The sequence below is a fragment of the Pungitius pungitius genome, chromosome 15, assembly GCF_949316345.1.
Source record: "Pungitius pungitius chromosome 15, fPunPun2.1, whole genome shotgun sequence".
Taxonomy (NCBI): Eukaryota; Metazoa; Chordata; class Actinopteri; order Perciformes; family Gasterosteidae; genus Pungitius; species Pungitius pungitius.
Window position 1 is genome coordinate 8,358,553 of NC_084914.1, and position 19,659 is coordinate 8,378,211.

General features: G+C 43.2%; 3 protein-coding genes across 3 annotated transcripts in view; 2 read left to right on the top strand and 1 right to left on the bottom strand.

Moving 5' to 3' along the window:
• Window positions 1-4,426: 4,426 nt before the first annotated feature.
• asip2b (agouti signaling protein, nonagouti homolog (mouse) 2b) lies at window positions 4,427-8,441 on the top strand. Its single transcript, XM_037457089.2, has 3 exons — window positions 4,427-4,717; window positions 7,064-7,137; window positions 7,291-8,441. Exons 1-3 carry the CDS (start codon window positions 4,609-4,611, stop codon window positions 7,456-7,458), a joined length of 351 nt encoding a protein of 116 aa, XP_037312986.1. The 5' UTR covers window positions 4,427-4,608; the 3' UTR covers window positions 7,459-8,441.
• A 759-nt stretch (window positions 8,442-9,200) lies between these two features.
• Window positions 9,201-11,995, top strand: LOC119209511 (V-type proton ATPase subunit d 1-like). Its single transcript, XM_037458921.2, has 8 exons — window positions 9,201-9,321; window positions 9,834-10,005; window positions 10,284-10,462; window positions 10,725-10,804; window positions 10,959-11,036; window positions 11,146-11,322; window positions 11,427-11,504; window positions 11,810-11,995. The coding sequence occupies exons 1-8, from the start codon at window positions 9,201-9,203 to the stop codon at window positions 11,984-11,986; spliced, it is 1,062 nt and encodes a 353-aa protein (XP_037314818.1). The 3' UTR covers window positions 11,987-11,995.
• A 37-nt stretch (window positions 11,996-12,032) lies between these two features.
• Window positions 12,033-19,659, bottom strand: part of LOC119209652 (uncharacterized) — a 31,884-nt gene continuing 24,257 nt past the window's right edge. Inside the window, exons 54-74 of the mRNA XM_037459102.2 lie at window positions 19,439-19,576; window positions 19,199-19,361; window positions 18,922-19,037; window positions 18,592-18,738; window positions 18,202-18,306; window positions 17,977-18,093; window positions 17,725-17,883; window positions 17,420-17,581; window positions 16,220-16,382; window positions 15,961-16,142; window positions 15,785-15,877; window positions 15,480-15,684; window positions 14,942-15,129; window positions 14,348-14,445; window positions 13,922-14,106; window positions 13,628-13,827; window positions 13,327-13,468; window positions 13,124-13,233; window positions 12,911-13,036; window positions 12,423-12,549; window positions 12,033-12,338 (exon numbers count right to left, since the gene is read on the bottom strand). Of these exons, the coding sequence (XP_037314999.2) occupies window positions 12,328-12,338; window positions 12,423-12,549; window positions 12,911-13,036; window positions 13,124-13,233; window positions 13,327-13,468; window positions 13,628-13,827; window positions 13,922-14,106; window positions 14,348-14,445; window positions 14,942-15,129; window positions 15,480-15,684; window positions 15,785-15,877; window positions 15,961-16,142; window positions 16,220-16,382; window positions 17,420-17,581; window positions 17,725-17,883; window positions 17,977-18,093; window positions 18,202-18,306; window positions 18,592-18,738; window positions 18,922-19,037; window positions 19,199-19,361; window positions 19,439-19,576 (2,937 nt within the window). The 3' untranslated portion in view covers window positions 12,033-12,327. The remainder of the gene's footprint in view (window positions 12,339-12,422; window positions 12,550-12,910; window positions 13,037-13,123; window positions 13,234-13,326; window positions 13,469-13,627; window positions 13,828-13,921; window positions 14,107-14,347; window positions 14,446-14,941; window positions 15,130-15,479; window positions 15,685-15,784; window positions 15,878-15,960; window positions 16,143-16,219; window positions 16,383-17,419; window positions 17,582-17,724; window positions 17,884-17,976; window positions 18,094-18,201; window positions 18,307-18,591; window positions 18,739-18,921; window positions 19,038-19,198; window positions 19,362-19,438; window positions 19,577-19,659) is intronic.

The window sequence follows — 19,659 nt, forward strand, 5'->3', positions numbered from 1 at the left end:
AAAATCAATTACATTAAATGTATGTCACCAATGGCTACCCAAAATACAATATTCTTATTAATCACCTTATTGTATTTTCATCTCAAAGTGTGTATCGTTATATACTTTGAAATGATTGATTGGATATATTTCCAATAATAGAACGGTTCTGGCTGGGGCGGACAGATCACCTGGGACTTGTCCACCTGGAAGCCCTGGAAAGTCAACAAATCAGTGACCATGTTTTGACTGGTGCTTATGTGGAGGTCACACAACGTGTCTTCAGATTTTTATGTTCTATCATTACTTTATGATAGACTATCTATCTATCACTATCATCTAACTCAATATTGTAAATTCTATCAGAATTCCCACTCTCACTAGGCTGGACTGGAGTTGGGAACCTTGGGAATATACAGTACAGTACTGAGCTTCCACTTTCAGTCCGGGGGGCAGACTCGGTCAGTTCATTTAAGATAAAGCTTAAAACGTTCCTCTTTGATATTGCTTATAGTTAGGGCTGGCTCAGGTTAGCCTGGACCAGCCTTGAGTTAAGCTGCTCTAGGCTTAGACTGCCGGGGGACTTCTTAGGACACACCGAGCCCCTCTCTCACTCTCACACTCTCACTCTCTCCTCCCACAATCATCCATGTTTTATTAATGTACATCACTAATTAAGCTTCTTTCCGGGAGTTTTTTGTGCTTTCTCGCCTAGCAGGTCTCCGTGGATCATAGTTTCGTGCGGACCCCGGTTCTGACTCCTGGCTCATCTGCTGACACCTGCTGCTGCCATCATCATTACTTTAAATATGATTCATATTACTGTCATCAAAAACCAACATCTTGCTGCTCTCCCTCCCCACAGAAGCCTCTGTGGATGGTGGTTCTATCTGATGGAGGTTGTCCCTGCAGTGGTCCTGCCGTACACCTGTTCTGCTACTTGCAATTACTTGTATCATTTTAGTTAGAGAAATTGAGTGTATTGTACATCTTTTATATTGTTGATTCTGTACACATGACATCCATTGCAGTCTGTCCATCCCGGGAGAGGGATCCCTCCTCTGACGTTCTCCCTAAGGTTTCTTCCCTTTTTTCCCCATTGAAGGGTTTTTTCATATTTTGGGGAGTTTTTCCTGTGCCGATGTGAGGGTTTTGGGAAAGAGGATGTTGCATGTGTACAGACTGTAAAGCCCTCTGAGGCAAATTTGTAATTTGCGATTTTGGGCTATACAAAATAAAATAAATTGAATTGAGTAGAGATGGCAACCGCTCCAATAACTTGTGGCTTTCAAGGTCCTGGAGGAGAAGGGTGTGTTGCAGGATTTAACTGGTCTGCCATTTGAAGCCCAAACTACATTGTGTTGATTGATTTTTCAACATGTCCAAAACAAATGGAATTCGTCTGAAGCAAAAACTAGATACGTGACTCTCACTCCCATGTACATTCACATTGTCACTTTCACTTGTCACTTTTCACTTTGTTTAGCTGGTGCACTTTATCTTAATTTTTATTTCTAATTTATCTTTATTTCTTCTTACTTCCTAACCCATAGCATATATTTTATTATACTTTTATTTTATTTTTTTATCTCATTGCTGCACTATGTTGTCATTATTGTACTGTCTTCCGTCATGCACCAACCGCCAAGTCAATTTCCATGTATGTCCAACATATAATGGCAATAAACGTTTCCTGACTCCAGATTCCTCTCTTTAAAAACCTCACATAACTAGCTAAACGGCAGGTTTTTGTAGGGTGTGCCAAATCTTGAGTGAGCCCGCCAGTACATTCTGCAGCACTGTTCACTTAAAACCCTCCATTTTCAGAGAATCTTTCTTAATGTTCTATTTGTAGGTCTGTAAGACACAGACTGACTTCTACAAGCTCAATGATTAGGTGGCACACTGTCATGCACCTATGCCACTCTAAAATGTTCTTGATGTGGCATCAGGGCATGAAAGGACAAATCATTTGGGATAAAGCCAGGGCGACAATCTTCTGGTAGAGAGGCGGAAAAGGCCGGAGACATTTCAGAAGCTATTGTTACAAAAAGACGTCATCAGCAGGTGTCTGACCTCTTTCAACGCCTCTTTGGATACAGCGCCCTCAACCTTGGTTGATCTGTGTCCTCTGTTTGGGTGACAGACGTCGTCCATTTCACAGTATTGAGAAGAGTGGATCACTCTCTTCACAAAGCTTACAATTTTTAAAAGACACTGGAGGAGAAGGACAGCAAGAGGAAGTCAAGTATCGGTGTGTGCAGACATAGACGAGGCATTATCACATGTTCTGTACACTTTGAAATGGTTTCCTCTCACAACGATCCCTGTAACTTTCATCAAAAAGCTTCAAAAGTCCTTGTCAACTAACAGCAACTATACACCTTTTTATTTAATGATGATGTTAAAAGCTAATGACAAATATAACCAGAAGGTGGCACTATATTGTTCACTGGGCAGGAATACACATGAAAGCAATGCAGAAGGTCTCGAAGCTTCACTGCTTTATATTTGTAAATACCTATTGTGTTATCCTTTACATAAATAATGGCAATTCCGCCAATAATCAATGCTTAGAAACAATACAAATAATATTCAGGAAATCAAGGGTTTGATGCTTAGTGTCTCAAACGAAAACCTCTAAACTCCTGTTGAAATGGGTGCTGTGCAGACTTTTGATAACAACTTTAAAATGCAAAACAAAGACAACTCTACCCTCACTAACACACAATGATGCAAGACTTTGCCTGGGCTTGAGCCTTTTGACTTAGAATAACTCCTAATGGCCAAAGATGAAAGATTATGCAGTAAACACTCTGCATCTAATCTTATCCTTTTGGCTGGAGGCCTTACATCAATCTGAAAGCAGCATATTGAATTGCACAAGCATACAGGAGCGGATCAAGTCATTTACAAGTTGAAACACAAAGTTTAGGAGTTGGGACTCGAGTTGGGACATCCAACCTTTGCAAAACCATTGAAAACTGTTCCATGTGAAGTAAACAACACCAACAGCATACAAATTGAACTGCTTACATTCATTTGTTGTCTAGTGTAGATGTTTTTTATACAATTCCTTGGAGAGAAATGTTGTGCTGTGAAGGCAATCCCACCCTCGCTCAACGCCACAGCATCAGAAGCTCAGCTTTCTGCCAGCTACTCATAACAACATGAGGTCAGAGGTCAGAGCATGAACCAGTGTCATAATGATGGAGTACAGTTATGTTGACTCCCATTTTTCACATAGACAGCAAATTCACTTCATCCCTGAAACAACTTTGCAATAATAATAACTCACAGTAAATACAAATTACATAGTAATTCAAGACACAAGCATGTCGGCACAAGCATCCCCATAAATTAGGCCCAGAAGGTGTCAGAATCACAAGATTTATGGAGAGCTGAACCAAAAACATCAGGGATTCATTTCATGTACACATTAATATCACAAGACATCAAAGATATCACTGGCTTCATCCATTTTCATGTATTTGAGGGATCCCATTCCTAAGTACATAAGGCTTTCATAATGTTACCCGAACTGCAACATCAACTTATTGCTTTCAACCACTCAGAGGATTGCAACAATAGAGACTTTTCTAGAACCAAAAAAAGATGACTAAATGCGGACTAAAGCCTTATAACATTACTCCCAATGTAATTTTGGTATAGGAACACGTTGTAGTCACTTCTGTCTGGCAGATTTCGGGCATCTTAGAGCATCTTAATACGACATTTAGAATGCGACATTTAGAACACAACGCGGTGCTGCGGAAGAGTAGAAACACTTTCACAGGATTGAAGGCTTCTCGTGGTTCTGCACACATGATCCTATCTACCGAGGGGATGTTGTTGAGCCGAGTTCAGAAAGATGTGTCATGAAACCACCATCGACCCCTTTGTTCCTCCCAAATTCTTTGCATTTTGAGTATCCTGCACTATAGCATCATAGCAGCCATGAATCCATGCAGTGGACCAGAAATAGGGCTTTTGAAATGATCAGTAAACCACGCGGTAAACCTGGAACGTCTGAATGTTGTTGTTTTTTCGACAGCAGGGCTTTGTTCTTAGGTAAGTTAAGGTTTTTGGGTGGCTAAAGAGGAAAACATGGCTTGTAATTTTGTACACCCATTGCTGGACAAAAAAGCACTATCTGCATGAAGGAACAGAGCTGAGCATGTTTGTTAGTTTACAAACACTTCATTCCTCCAGAAGTCATTGTATTGAAAATCCTCCATAAAATGACTGCACAATAACTACTTACATTATATTTATTTATATATATATTTATTTTCTGATAATACTTAGACACTTTAAGGAACCTTTTAGGTGCAGGACTTGCATTGCATTAGTACTTCTTACCACCAAAGGGTTCTCAGGTACGGGGAAAACATGAGAATAAAGTCCGTTGCCAGGGCAACAATCACCCCCTGCACTTTTGGCTCCTCTTTGTTCGTCACTCACCACGTCGGTGCCCCCCTCACATCCGAGATGGTTAAAAGGAGAAGAGAATCACAGATTACCAATCCCCGATAGCGCCGGGTGCTCCGCGGTTTATTTGACTAACGAGAGACTGCGTCCCCCCACGTGCCATCAACAGATCGCATCATCATCATCATCGCCATCATCATGAGGAAGGCGGCGGGCAGACACTTGTTGTGCTTTGTCCTGCTCGCGTCCCCGCTGTGCTGGGCAGAGGACACGCACACAGACTGGAGGACGAGTGAGAACACCACGGGTGAGGATTATTTTTCATTTATGAAGCATTCACACTTCTTTTTTTAATTCGCTTGCCGCGAAAAAACAACCACGCGTCGTGAATAGAGCTCGTGATGAAAAGGAACATAACGACGCTTTCACTTGAATTAGTTTATGTGGCTGTTATAGATTCCTAAATATTTAGGATCAAGCTATTATTTTTGGTATTATGCATGATTTAATTTATGAAAACCTTTAAGTTATTCTATTTTAACCAATCATATTATAATAATCGAATGCTTTTTTAAAGCCCAGAAGTTGTAAAGCAAATCCAATAACTGATCATCTCATTATTCAGATTCTTTGTGACAGCTTTATTTGGCAAAAGCATTGTTTTTTTGCCTTTAGATTCACCTTGTTTTCTTTGTTGCAACACAAGTATGCAAATGCAATGTGCAGCTGGCTCACTTTAAGCCTTAATAAATCATTTTTACTATGGAAAGTTCTAAGTATTCTCAGAGGAGTTTGACTTTGGGTAAAATAAAACACATTTTCCCATATGTTAAACCCACTTTACTGCTGCAAACCTTTAAAGGCAAAATAAACCTTCTGTCAATGTTTGCCCTAAAAAACATTTGCCAAACACTCTGATGACCACGTTCCAGTTTTAGTATATTTAATATAATAAATGTGTAGAGGCAGAAATGTTATATTGTAGACGTGTGGTGAATCCAAGACGCACGGTGCTTACAGATGTGTGTTTTATCTGCGCCACTTCCTGAAGGAAATATAAGACCTTTAGCTGCTCCATGTGTTACATTACATTAGATTACATGTGGTCAATTCAACAAATCAGTCACGATGCTGTAAAACCCTGAAAGATACTCCTACACTGCGGGAACCTGCAGAGGAGGGTGGCATTTCTCTGTGGATTAATCACTACAACTTTTACAGATATTTTACAAACCTATGAATATTAATGATGTAGATAATCCAACACATCTTAAACCATTCTGCTGTAAAACGATGGTTTTAGACTCTACCACACTCACACTCACGGTGAAATACATCTTCTGTGAAAGAGATAAAACACAATAAACACAGTAGAAGTTAACCACTGATGTCCATTTTCTAGACGTCACAATAATATTGTAAAACTATTTTGTTTAGTAAAAAATGATCATGGGAGTTAGTGTTTCATTACAATTTATGAGGAAGACAGATCTGCAAGAGGACAAGTCTAAACACCTGGTAAAGAGAGCCGAAGGGTTCGAAGCCAAGGGTTCAGTAGCCATCAGTCATAAGGCAGCAGGGCGGATGTCCGAGCAATGAAGGAGGGATTGTGATTTGTTGCCCTTGTAAACTTGCACATCTGGTCAAGGTTATAAACAATATGTACAATGAGTTTTAGGTGTCAGAGTTAAGTGTTTCTACTTAGATCATCAGCATCAAGCAGAGAGGAGGAGCGGAGAGCCAAATCAATTAAACCTATTTTGGAACCTTGACAATCTAATATTTCTCCTAGCTGATAATGCTTCAAAGCAAATATTCCAACATGCATGATGTGGCATGGCAAATTCATCTAAGAGAGACACCTAGATACCTCCTGCCCCAGCTCAAGACGTTCATCCTGCCTCAGATACATTTGTGTACTGCAATAACCCGGCCTGTTCTCTGCACATACTCCACCGAGTGGTTTCCATTCACCCACCAAACAGGACGGCAACAGACCACAGACTGTCAGTACAACGTAGGACCTGAGAGTCACTCAACTACTCAAACTTACTGCAGGTTTTTCACAACCTGGACACAACAAACAACAACTACTTTACTCTACCTGTAAATTCTAGTTTCTAGTTTTCACACAGTTTTTCTTTAACGTGTAAATATTAACATACATATAATGACAAATTGTTGGGCCAACGCTTCGAGCTTCAAAGACTGCGTCCATATGTTACAGTGTACCGTTGTCATTCTGTTGGAGGTATTATTGAATCAGAATAGAACTAGTGTACTTTCCCTTTAAGATTAGCCTGGAGCGTCTGTAGGATACCTTCTTGTAGAGGTAATTCAAGCACGTTTAGTCGTAAAACCATAACCATACATCTGGGATATATATTTCCATTGTATTTGAAACATGTTAACTTCTTTTTTGAGTTAAAGTGCTGTTTTGACAGAAAATAAGGAACATGAGGCTTCTTGTTTTTTCACGTGCCTCATCATAGATCATATCTGTCTCAAAGGGCATGGGGCAGATTCAGTTTTTCTCCAAAATTGAATTTACCTCCACTGAAATAAATATAAATGGTAAAAAAAATCTTTACTAAAAGAGATTTTTGTGGAGTTTCTTTAACTTCTGCTATTCTTTTGATATTTATGACCCAAGTCTGGAGCCAAGCGAAGACCAGGCGACTGTTTGCGAGAAAAAAGATTGCGGCACCGCAGGAAAGTCACACAAGTGTAAGCTGTTACTTTTCCTCTTAAACTGCCTATTTATGTCGAATAAGGCCACCATGTTCACTAACCTTTCAGTAAGGCATGGATGAATGGAGCAGGTTCGGCTACATAGTCTGTGTACATTTGCATTCTTGTCCTTTTTTTGGGGGGTTCCAGAAAAGCCAGTCAAGCCTCATGACACCGGCACGTCGCTGCGGCCGCCTGATGGGGAGCTGCTCCGCCCATGTCCGGTGCTGTGACCCTTGCGCTTCGTGCCGCTGTAGACTCTTCAACACCATCTGTCACTGCTGGAGGAGGAACCCCCTTTGCTTACAGAAGACGTAGATGAGGCACAAACATGCAACCCAGCACCTTCATTATGCCGTGACAGACATGCACACACAAAGAAACGCCCTTACAGTATACTTCACACTCTCTGGTGCATTTTGGATAATAATACTGAAAGAATTGGAAAGGAGTGGAAAAAATAATTATTTATCTTGTATCTTCAGTCAAGTGTCAACGTCACGTTGACACTTGAGCTGATGAGGATGAAATAATGAAGCCTGGGTTGTTCTGTCTTCAACCTTCTAAGACACAAACAACATGTGCTCACATACGTACAGAGAGTATTTGAATACCAAACATACAGTATTTAGGTGTAACAAGGGATTAGTGAAATATGCTTTTTCATTTATGTAGACAGACAAATGTAAACTACCCATAGTGCCTTTGCTATTTCTTGCACTATAGCTGCTTATCTATGTTTTTATCCCTTTTGCTCCCAAGCCACGTTAAACATGTAGGGAACCATAATAATCAGAAAAACATTAGGACTGTCTTATGTTTTGAGTTCCAATCTAAAATATGCCATGCATTTAGGGCCCGAAATGTGGAATTGACATCTGGATTAATGAGTTAAACTTAGAATGTTAATCCTATTTAATAAATATATCATAAGCATTTATGTATCTTTGCACATGTATCTTTGTGCACCTATAATTAATTGTTTTTAGTGGAAATGTCCCATAATGCATATACACATAATTGTTGATATATGGGAGGAAATCGTATAAGTAAAAAAAGTGAAAAAAGAAAAATGTAAGTTTAATGTTTGCTGGCAGCTGTCTTGTGGAAAATCCAGGACTAAAGCTGTATTGTATTCCGTTCAATGTCAACTATGTGGAAAGCTTCAAGATAATGCATGTGAACCACATATGTATATGTATATGGACATGTGTTACTCTAACACAGCAATTCTGACTCTTACATTTTGTGATCTACTTATTGTATTAATCTGTCTACTATGTTTGCTCCTCTTAAATAAACCAACCTAAATGGAAAATGTGTTATGTCTTGATTGATAATCTATTCCATAAAGATTATTATATGTTCATTGCATGACCATGAAGACCAAAACAAACCAAATATTGATGAAAGCTGCCGTTTTAACATTAAAGTAATGTACCCACGAAGAAGGGACTGAGCTGAAGACATGTTCTGTGTCTGATTAAGGGCAATGAATGTATGAGGACTCGAGGAAAGGTTAGCGTTCATGTCAAACATAAATGTGTCTGCAGGGAACATGATGAATTGCAAAAACGCCATCTTTGTAAACCACACAATGTGCTTCTGTCAGATTTTGAAGAGATCCATACTGACACACGCTCAAACATTCACAAATGTATGGACTGGGATTCATTTCCCATGAATATAGAAGATAGAAGAGCAGTTAGGATCATTCTTTGTGTGTCGTCTGTGATAGCAGACATGAGTTAGCTTCATTCATTCCTTGTATCCCTACATGATGTCAGGCCCACGTGTATCAAAACCTTTGATTTATAAACCCAAACTATTTTTACATAGGACCGAGTACACAAAAAAGTACTTGAGAGGAAGAACTGCTGAACATTTTTAGGGCAGCTATGGAATTTATTTGGTGTCAAAGAGGAAGGGAAAACAACCACATGAAGATTAGTCAGAGAGGAGATAATGCAGAAGTCAGTGTAAAAAAATAAATAAAGATTCATTTGGTCGAGCAAATGACATTTTAAATGCACCGGCATGTTGATCGCTCATCTGGCATCATGGCAGAGCTCAGCTTCAACGTGGATCATGGCTACCTGGAGGGTCTCGTTAGAGGAATGAAGGCCGGAATCCTGACTCGCACCGACTACCACAATCTGGCTCAGTGTGACACACTTGAGGGTAAGAATATTGTAGCACACGGATATTTGTTGCCACAGTTTAACTTGGGAATTTAGCGTTCCCAGATGTGTACCTTTTAACAAACGATGCATGTGTGGAGTTCACAGAGCTCCTCTTACTTAACCTGGATCCAACTTCGAAGACAATGATCAAAATCAATCATTTTCTAACCATGGAGCAAGACTTTCCTTTGTCTGAGACACATACAGTGCCAGTCATTTCAGAGGAAGACAAATTAGATGTTTCTTAAGCTTTATATTTACTAGCTATGTTAGTTCTTTCAAACTGTGGCAGGTGGTTCTTGGAAAGGCTCCAGAATTGCAATTAAACACCATGTGATATAATCTGTACGCTTTCAGTGTGCTAGTCGTCATCAGCTGTAAAGCCTTTGTTAAACAAATTTGTTAAAGAAAGCTATATTTGTGAATTATAAACTCATGATTCAACTAAAGCCCCGGGTCAAAGGGGGGAGTTGAGCACATTGAGGCAATGCCTTTCTCTTCTCTCCTCAGACATGAAGTTGCATCTGCAGTGCACCGACTACGGAAAGACACTGTCCACGTCTGAAGACGACCTGACTGTGTCTCTGGTGGACAGCAGGTTGAGAGACAACCTGGTGGCTGAATTCAGCTGCCTTCGCTCCAATGCCCTTCCTCCACTGTCAACCTTCCTCGACTACATAACGTACGCTTCATGCTCTCATTTCTTTAATTGCACACAGGTCACATGACGTACTGGGTTGTTTCTATCCGTCGTTCTTGCTCATCACTTAACGAAAACTGTGGTTCAGATACTTGTAAATTCTATTATGATTGTAATGACATTCAATGAAAATGAATTTCACTAAACAACAACAGTAATTTTTGCGCCTTAATATGTCTTTAATAAAAGAGACGAAATATGAAATTCCATGCAGGAAGTCAAAGGGACTTTCATTTCATCTGCTCTCTGTGTTGCCATAGTTACAGCTACATGATCGACAATGTGGTGATGCTGATCACCGGGGCCCTGAAGCAGAGAGATGTGGCGGAGCTCCTCCCTCGCTGTCACCCACTGGGAGCGTTTGACCAAATGGCCGCCGTGGGCATCGCTCGCACCCCGACGGAGCTCTACTCAGCCGTCCTGGTGGACACACCACTAGGTAGAGCCAGCAAGTAAACATTAGTGTGAACAGTGCTAATGACAGGTTCAGAGCTGTTGTAAGCCGCCAATAACTAATATATGTTTAGTGAGAGTGGATTTTTATGTTTGGGGGGAAAAAGTCTTAAAAAATACGTATTTTACTTAAGGGCTTCTTCACACTGAAGTGACAAATTATTTGATATAATAATTATTTCATTTCAATAAAATCATATTGATACAAAGTACTGAAATGAATGATTCCCATTGTGTTGTTGTCATAGCTCCTTTTTTCCATGACGCTGTATCTGAGTCGAACCTGGATGAGATGGAAGCTGAAATCCTCAGAAACAAACTGTTTAAGGTGTTTTTATGAATTATATATAAATTAAAGTTTTTTTTTCGAGAGTTAGAAAAGTTTCACAATTGTGTCCTTACCTTCTCTCATTGCAGTCAAGATGAAATGTTTCAGACACGTTAAGCAGCCTCCATGAAATGACTATGTCTTGTCTTCCAAGGCGTATTTAGAGTCGTTCCACTCTTTCTGCAAGAACATTGGTGGAGCGACCAAAGATATAATGTGTCCTGTCCTGGAGGTACTGTGACAATATCCACCATTGTTTTAATGTATTACATACATATATAAATATACATGTATGTATGATTTCCTGTATATGTGTGTGTGTGTGTGCGTGCGTGCCGCAGTTCGAGGCCGACAGGCGGGCCTTCATCATCACAGTGAACTCCTTCGGGACAGATCTCAGCAGTGCAGACAGGAGTGCTTTGTATCCGGCTTGTGGTGAACTCCATCCCGAAGGGCTGCGCCTGCTGGGCAGAGCGCAGGACGCCGCGCAGGTCAAAGATGTGGCCGACTGTTACCCGGTGAGTCGGATTCAATTTCAGGGGGGAACTCTGAACAAGAGCATCGTAACCGCGCTTAACCCGAGTCATCAAGGCGGTTGACGTTATCCTTGACTTCCCTGTAGGCGTATAAGATCATTTTTGATGAACCGGAGCCAGGATCAGGCTTTAAGACGCTGGAGGACAGATTCTTTGAACAAGAGGTAATATAAATGTCATATTTTTCTCTAGTGCCGATGATACTGTTTATCACGATGTGGCCTATAGCGGTGCAAGTTTTGATATGTTATATAATATTTGGACCAAGCAACCCATTTCACATTAAATTCAGTTTGACAACTCGGGCAGCTTGCTTACATTATTTCTACAAACAAAAGGACTATTTGCAGTAACTGCTTTGACAACTTGACCAGAGACAGATGAAAAACATTCTCAACGTTTTTAAACTATGAACCTGCCTTTCTGTCTCTGAGCAACAACTTTATCCTTTGTCTTTTTTTTTTCTCAGGTGAAACTGAACGCACTTGCCTTCCTGCAGCAGTTCCACTTTGGAGTATTTTACTCCTACATCAAACTGAAGGAGCAGGAGAGTCGCAACATCGTCTGGATTGCTGAGTGTGTCACACAGAGGCAGAAATCCAAGATACACAACTACATTCCCATCTTCCAAGGAACTGAGCAATAGAAACATATATCCAACATAGAGTTAAATAAATGAACTTTATCAAATGTATACTTGTTGATCTCTTTATTATCCAAGTTTGTTTGTGAGTTTGTTTTTATAACCAAACTATTTGCTATAGTTAGTATGTTTACGTTCACATTACAGGCACAATGTCTGCAGTACATTTCATGAGGTATAATAATGTGTAACTATACAGTAGTGTACAAAATACAATCCAAAGCATGTAAGTAATGTAGCAAAAACAGTGGTATAAAAGTCTAATTTGTCCATTTTAGCAGCCAAGCTTCGGCAGATGGGCCCATGAACGCCACATCTCGGCTCCTCATTAGAATGTCCTCCCGTCATTTCTTCACTAAAACAGAAACAAAATGTAAAACACCTGGTGGCACAGTGCCATAGACCTGCATGTCTTTGGTTGTATAATTGCCTAACTTACCACATGGATCAGGTACCTCCACAGGAATGTAGTTGTGCTGGCAGAGATGAACAAAAGCAGATGCTAACCTACATGGAGCTCTGGAGGAGCTCAACTCGCACACAGATCTGAACTGTACCGGATCCACCTGACAACGAAAGATGGAGCTCGATCAGTCAAACGGGCAGCAGTGAGATCCGATACGCGGCCTCCTTTAGACCCAGATTAGATTAGACTATTTGTTTAGCATTATTTATTCCTGACAGGAGTCAAAAAGGGTTATAGAAATAGTTTTTGCGTCATCTAATCTATGAGTAAAGTTCACAGAGTGAACACCTATTCATCAACATCACCAGTTGATCCAGCTTGGACAGGGGCCAGGGCTGTCTTATGAGCGCTGTGCAAGAGACATGTTTTCATGGCGCCCTTCACATACAATAAAACATCATGTCACTGGTGAATTTAATGCTCGTGGGTCCTTTTTCTCACAACATTTCTTTTCTACTCACCACCCTGAAACAGGAGCTCAGCGGAGAGTCAGGAGAGGAGAACAGAAAACTACAGCTCACAGGGCTTGGCGTTGCTTTAGAAATGCTCTCCGTTACACCTTGCAGTTTCATACAATCCGGGTCCATCTGTACACACAGAAAAAGGATCACAGCGCTTTTATGTCAGCAAAGCTCCACCAAACAGGAATGTGTAGACACATCCAATGTACAAACCTGCCAACCGTACAGAAATCCCTCCATGTTTTCGGCCTGAGACCCGTCAGGCAAAAGAAAGTCATTCCCTGCCTCATTGTCATTGGTCCCCAACACACCAGCTGACGTGCCTGTGTGGATAAAAACATGTGACTGATAACGACCCCAAGTCATCATGACCATGGACGTATGGTCGTGTGACACATGCGCAGCGTCAATCCTACCATGCAACCATCCATCGAGAGTGAAGCTGCACACCTCAAGCGACAGGTCACATGACACTGACGCTCCGTTCGGACTGGACACTTGCACAACGCCTCTCCCTCCGACGGACAATCCACTGTCGCTGCTGCAGTTGGCCTTTACCTGTGACAAACAGTTTCTTCATTTCTCCAGACACGTTGTAGGAAGCTGCGGTTCCATTCTTTGACCGCACTGCCGTTACTCACGACATTCCACCCTCTCGAAATTCCTGTTTTTCTGGTCCACTGACGCACGTTTGTTGTCGCCAGCATCTCCACTCACCTGTCCATTGTGCTGAATGTGGATGGTGCTGTTATTCATTCCTATCAAAAGGAGGTCCCGCGCGTTGGAACCGCTCAGCAGCGTGAAGGACGGCTCGGCGCTGACGTCTTGAGCGAGGAGCAGCGGACAGGAGCGCGGCAGCTCATACAGGTGACCGTCAAATGTAACGACAAACTGATCCGCCACCAACAACGCTCGGTCTTACAGGGAGAAGCAGAAGGAGAGACGTCATTGCAATTCAATCAGGCCGATCAAATTTGCGTCCGGCACTTATTGCTGAGAAGCTGGCCGTACGCGTAAATGGGCTGTCCATGATCTTCCTCTTGAGGCGGTAAAGTTCAGCCGTGGGCCTGACGAAGGCGAGGGTCTGCAGGGGTCTCAGGAGCCACTCCTCCAGAAGGATCTCGACCAGTCCGGCCTCAGACACCCTGGAGTGGGAGAGTGGTGGCAGCGGCACCGACGCAACCACTGAACACTCGCTGTGAAACACCAAGAACGCTGCACTGTAAATATCTTACCTGAATCGTTTTATTGCATTTATTTTGTTCATTTAAAAAAGAAAATGCAGAACTTTGAAGTTTGGATTCCAATGCATCTTCACAACAGCCAGAAGTTCCAAATTGTTTATTGATTTTTGAGCAATGTTCAAATTAGAGAATATTCGAACAACAGTTGCGTCACAGGTTATTTTATTTTTTTCATGGATGTCATGTGCCGTACCTCGGGGAGAATCTGTAGACAGAGGCCAGTTGTTTCCTGACTCCGGACAGAGCCACGGCCAGCCGGCTGTCCACCCAGTGGTAGGTGTGCTGTCCTGCCTGGTTCACAGAGAACGTGGAGCATGAACACACACTACTGGGGGGGGGGGGGGGGGAGGGGGGGGGGTCGCATGAGTCGTACACCGGTCTTATCCTGGACTGAGTTACCACAACATTGCTGGATTTAGCCTCTCCCTTTCTTCTGCAAGGATAAAATAGTATGGCAGCATGATAGTCAGAATTACATTTGACAGGCTAATGGCCATATTTTATGTTTTACTTCGATTTTACACCATAAGAGAATGAACATTTTCGGATATAACCAGATTTATCAAAACAAGAATAAGAGCGTGTCAGTTTTTAAATATTGGATATTATCATGCAAAGCACAATAAGGGGATACTCCAAAAACAAATGGAATATTGGTGTGCATATAAACACACTGCAGAATCTGATTTGTAACCACAACATCTGCCAAATGCATTCATGAGATGGAAGTAAAGATTAATGATTTATAGCGATACTAAGGAAAAGCAGCTCCGTCCAGGCTTCTTACCACATCCAACGCATCACAGAGCGTGGCAACAGCGGCTTTAGCCAACGAGCTGAGCTGAGGGTTCTCCAGCAGCACAGGTAGGACATCCGCCAGCCCGTCGGTCCACGAAGAAACCGCCTCCCTCCACAACACCTCCAACCTCTGGCCCTTCACATCCTGGTACACGCCTGCTAGAGTGGCCAGGGGCCCTGTGCGCAGAGCACAGCGCGCATTTCACCCTTCATGTGTTTACGATGGTTCATTTACAACAGCAACTGGAGTTAAATGTTGTTCTCACACAAGTGTGGAGGGGTCAAAGTACCCCAACAAGTACGCAATTCTGTGATTATGTAATAAAATAACATAAAACTGAGACGGAAGAGATGCGTTTCCTGCGTCAGATACTGACGCAAAGCGAGTTATTTCGAGTTTCGTAATGAGATCACATTTCTGCCTGAGAGGGAAGGACGGGAGAAACAAGACACCGGGAGGGGGTGAGATCTCCTCTATCTGCTTTCTCAATCGCTCTGTCGGATTAACGTCATGTGTCTGGACTCACTCCTCAGTTCCTGTTGGCCCAGCAGAGAGGCGTGCTGCAGCAGAGCGAGGAAGCGAGGCAGGCCGTCGGTCAGAATGCGACGCGGGGGGCCGTCCTGCCACAGGGCCAGCAGACCTCTGCCTCTGTGCTCCAGAAGAGCCTCTGCTCGCTGGGTGACCTGAAGGGCCGCGGCGCTCAGCTCCTGGAGCCACGCGCTGTCCCTGGACTGCAGACGAGTTCAATTTAATTAAAAATGTATTTGATGAACGTCAAACTTGGAACATTATCTTTCGCTTTGTTCACATCTCCTGCAGCAGTTGGGTTACCTGCCGCCTGAATTCAAAGAGGAGATGATGTAATGTTTTGATTCTCTTCAGCAACTTATCCTGCATCTGAGTGCTCAAATATTGAAACCGCGCCTGTGAAAAGAACCACACGCAGTGTTTTAAAGTGTCATGTTGTAGTTTAAAAATGTGTCAACTTCTGTTGTTTTGTTGATCACCTCCAATGCAGTTAGACTTGCCCAGCAGCCTGTGGCTCGAAGCATCAGCCTCCGACCGACGGACCCCGCGGACACTCGGCCCAGAGTTTGAGGTTTGCCGCTGCCTTCCCTTTTCTGCACATCCAGCGTCAAACTGAGATTTCGTCGCACGCACGCCACTGCAGTGACGTCCTCGGTCAGACCTGGAAACGGACGGATTGGGTTCTTCGCCGCCTCAGTTTGAACGAAGAGGTTGTGCAGACGATGATTCTGGGTTTACCGTTCATGTAGCCTGCTGTGGTCTGAAGGCAGTGTCCCTCCGCCGTCCCGTTCAGCCAGAGCTTCTCTCTGCGGTCCAGTGTGGCCTGCAGCTGCACACCGGAGCGCCCGGGCCAAGACAGGGCGCTGCCCCCCACCTCAATGCTCCAATTACCAACCCGGGACTGTGAAGTGTACACAAACACACACACTTTCTTTGCCGAAAGCCTTAAATTCTTGTATTCTTGGCTTTGCCATTATGCTGCCAGGCCAATAGATGAGAATCAAAAAAGTACATGAGATATAGTCGGCACAAACATTCCATTAAATTGTTTTTTACGGATGTACTAGCTGTACCTTGTTTGTACTATCTAGGATCTACTATCTACTTTCTACTATCTATCTGAAACACTGGTACTTTTATCTTTATAAATGTCACGGTTTGGTTCTGCTTCCTGTCTTTTGTTGTAGTTTTCATGTCTCTTGTGTCCCTGGGTTAGCTTCACTTCCTGCCTTGTCCTGTGATTGCCTGATTGCTTCCACCTGTGTCCAATCACCTGCACCTCCCTAGTGTATTTAAGCCCCGTGTGCCTGTCGTCCCTTGCCGTGTCATTGTCCATGTTACTCGTCGTTGGTGCACGTCCTTTGGCTTTTGTTTGATTTTGTGGTGATTAAAGAGCAACTTCTGGAAGACCCTGCCTTCAGCCTGCACCAGCCCCCACCGTGACAATAAAGCTATATATCTAAACGACTGTCAAAACTACTTGACCTCTGAACACCACTAACTTATTGGTTGAAGCGATTTACTCGATTTACGAGTTTTAACTCTGTTGCTTCTTAATCTTCTGGTGTTTACTTTTTTACTGTGTTGTTTTTATGTCCATTACACATATGTTTGTGCTGTTTTCTTGCCAATGACTCCCTTGTAAAATATATGTTGAATGCCAATGGGCAACATGCTCAGTAAAATAAAGGTTAAACAAAAACAAAAGCACACATACATTGATACTTTACACTCCTTACAAAAGGAGCGGGATGAAACAGCAGCGCTAAGAAGCCCCCGCGAACAGAGTGCATCCAATTCTCATAATTCCTTATCACTATGCAGTCCGAGCCGCTATGCAATAAAGCCGTCAGACCCAACGACACAACACTGACTTGACATGCCCTGTTTAACAAGTTCTTAAATGAGACACATTCTTGTCGATAATTGATGGTTCACCTCAGAGAACAGAGACACGTTGGAGCTCTGAGCAGTAGAGGAGTTGGTCAAGGCCAAGGTGAGGCTGCACTGGTGGGGCCGTCCCGTCACCGAGAGACGAGACTGCGTGTAAAGCAGCTCCTCCCCGGAGTTCACTCTGTGAGATCCTGACCACGACAAAGTCTGCGAGAAACATACAGAGGATGATGTTTACGCTTATGAAAGTGGAGTCACACACACACACACACACACACAAAGACGCCGCTACTCATGTACACCAACGGAAGAGATCACTGCACAAGATAAAAGGCAGAAACAAGGCTCACGGGCTGCGGGGGGCAGAGGCCCAGCAACACTGTGTGCTCCAAGCGGTCCCGCAGGTTGGTCTGAAGCTTGGTCAGGAGTGTGTGTGACGGACAGGGTGCAGCAGAGACTCTGTCCAGGCCGACATTGACCTGAAGGCTGTGCATTCCTTGTTGACCCCTCTGGAAACACAACAACACGGACACACAAACGTCAGCCATCGGCAATCGCAGGACGAGAGTTCACCTCATGAGCAGCTTTAGCTTTCGGAGTACCTGGTACTTCAGGCCTTGCCTGACGCTCCTGTTGTTCCATCTTAGCTCTGCATTCTGTGTGTACAGGTTTCCCTCCTGACCCGCTGACACACAGCCTTTAACTAAGGAGACTCCCATCTACCCACGCACACACACACACACACACACACACACACACACACACAAAGGTCAAGTTAGTGGGTTCTCAATAAAGTCCCACAGACACTCACAAAAGAGTCCACAAACCTGTGAGGAGAACAGAGCACATGCCTGCCCCCTGCTGGAGTGGTTCTGCCACTGTTTGTTCAGGGTGATGTTGACGGTGCCTGCGCTGTCCCATGACAGATGGGTCTGCATGCACAGTAAAAAATACATCAGGAATTTCCCATTTTTTGGATGCCAATTGCACAATAAACTATGCTTAATTATGGCGATTGCTTAAATGAAACCACATGATTGATAAACAACATGATTTGAAATAAACCAGGAAAACAGCCACCTTCAAATTGAGGTAAAGTATAGTGCTTCGAATTGCAAATGTGTCGAGTTGTCAAAAAACTGTTGGGTTAAATGAACAGCCGAGATGATACATACTCTCCCGGTGTAAATTGAAGAGCTGTGAGCGTGGCGGCATACCTGGTGGCTGCTGCGCTGTTCCCTCTGTGAGCTGTGTGACAGTGTGTGAAAGGACGTCTGGCTCAGTGTGGAGGAGAAAGGCTGTTTCAGCTCCAGTTTGGTCTCATTCGTCTCCTCTGATCGGCTCCACCAGCTCACAGCTTTGACCTTTATATTTTTTTTTAGAATGCAAGGCACAGGTTTTCAACAAAGTGGATCGAAACATGGTTATTTTAAATCAAAACTTTGAATGCGTTTACACCATTTAATAAGATCATTTTGGAGAGGACAAGACCTAAAAGACCCATTTGAATGAAGCCCGTCATCCTGACACGGGTTGTAGATTCTGACCTGCTGCAGCCGGCCATGCCTCGTCCAGTCCAGTAAAACACTGTCAAGTCGGCCACGTAAGGAACGCTCAAGAGTCACCTCCAAACCAGTCCAAAGGGGGACGCAGTTGATCTGAACTGAAGACGAGAACAAGATAAAAACATAGAAAATCTGTAGTCTGACAAACCCGTACGTCACTTTTCAATAGCTGGATTTTTTTATAGATGCCATGGAAACGGACATATTTTGTCCCTGAGATGGTTGTGATCGTTTGCAGTGTTGTTCTGCTATAGTTTACCCTTCAGGGTCTGGTTCCCCATCTCCAGTGCTGGAGGTGAAGAATAGAGACCAGACAAGATGAACTCCTGGCCTCCCCACACAGCCCCATGTTGAACCTGCTGGCTCCAGTTCCTGGCCTCGTACACCGTCCTGACTGCGACAGCCCGGGGGAGCGGCTTCAACTACAGAACCAAGGATGTGGAAAAGCTGAAAGGTCTGCTTTAGATCTGTAAAATAGAATATTTGTGCTGAGAAATACCTGTGGGTATGAGTGTTTGAGCTCTAGAGCCTGTCTGTATCCGCTCTCTATCGCTGCTAGCTCCCCCACAGCCCACAGCCTTCGCCTCCCTGTCGACACCTCCATCAAACCCGCCACGCTGGACTGACTCTGGTTCAGCTGGAGCAAAGGAGGAGAGATGGCAACATGAGTTGTGTGTGAACGTGCCCATCGAACTTACTAAATTACCAGAACAAATGCGT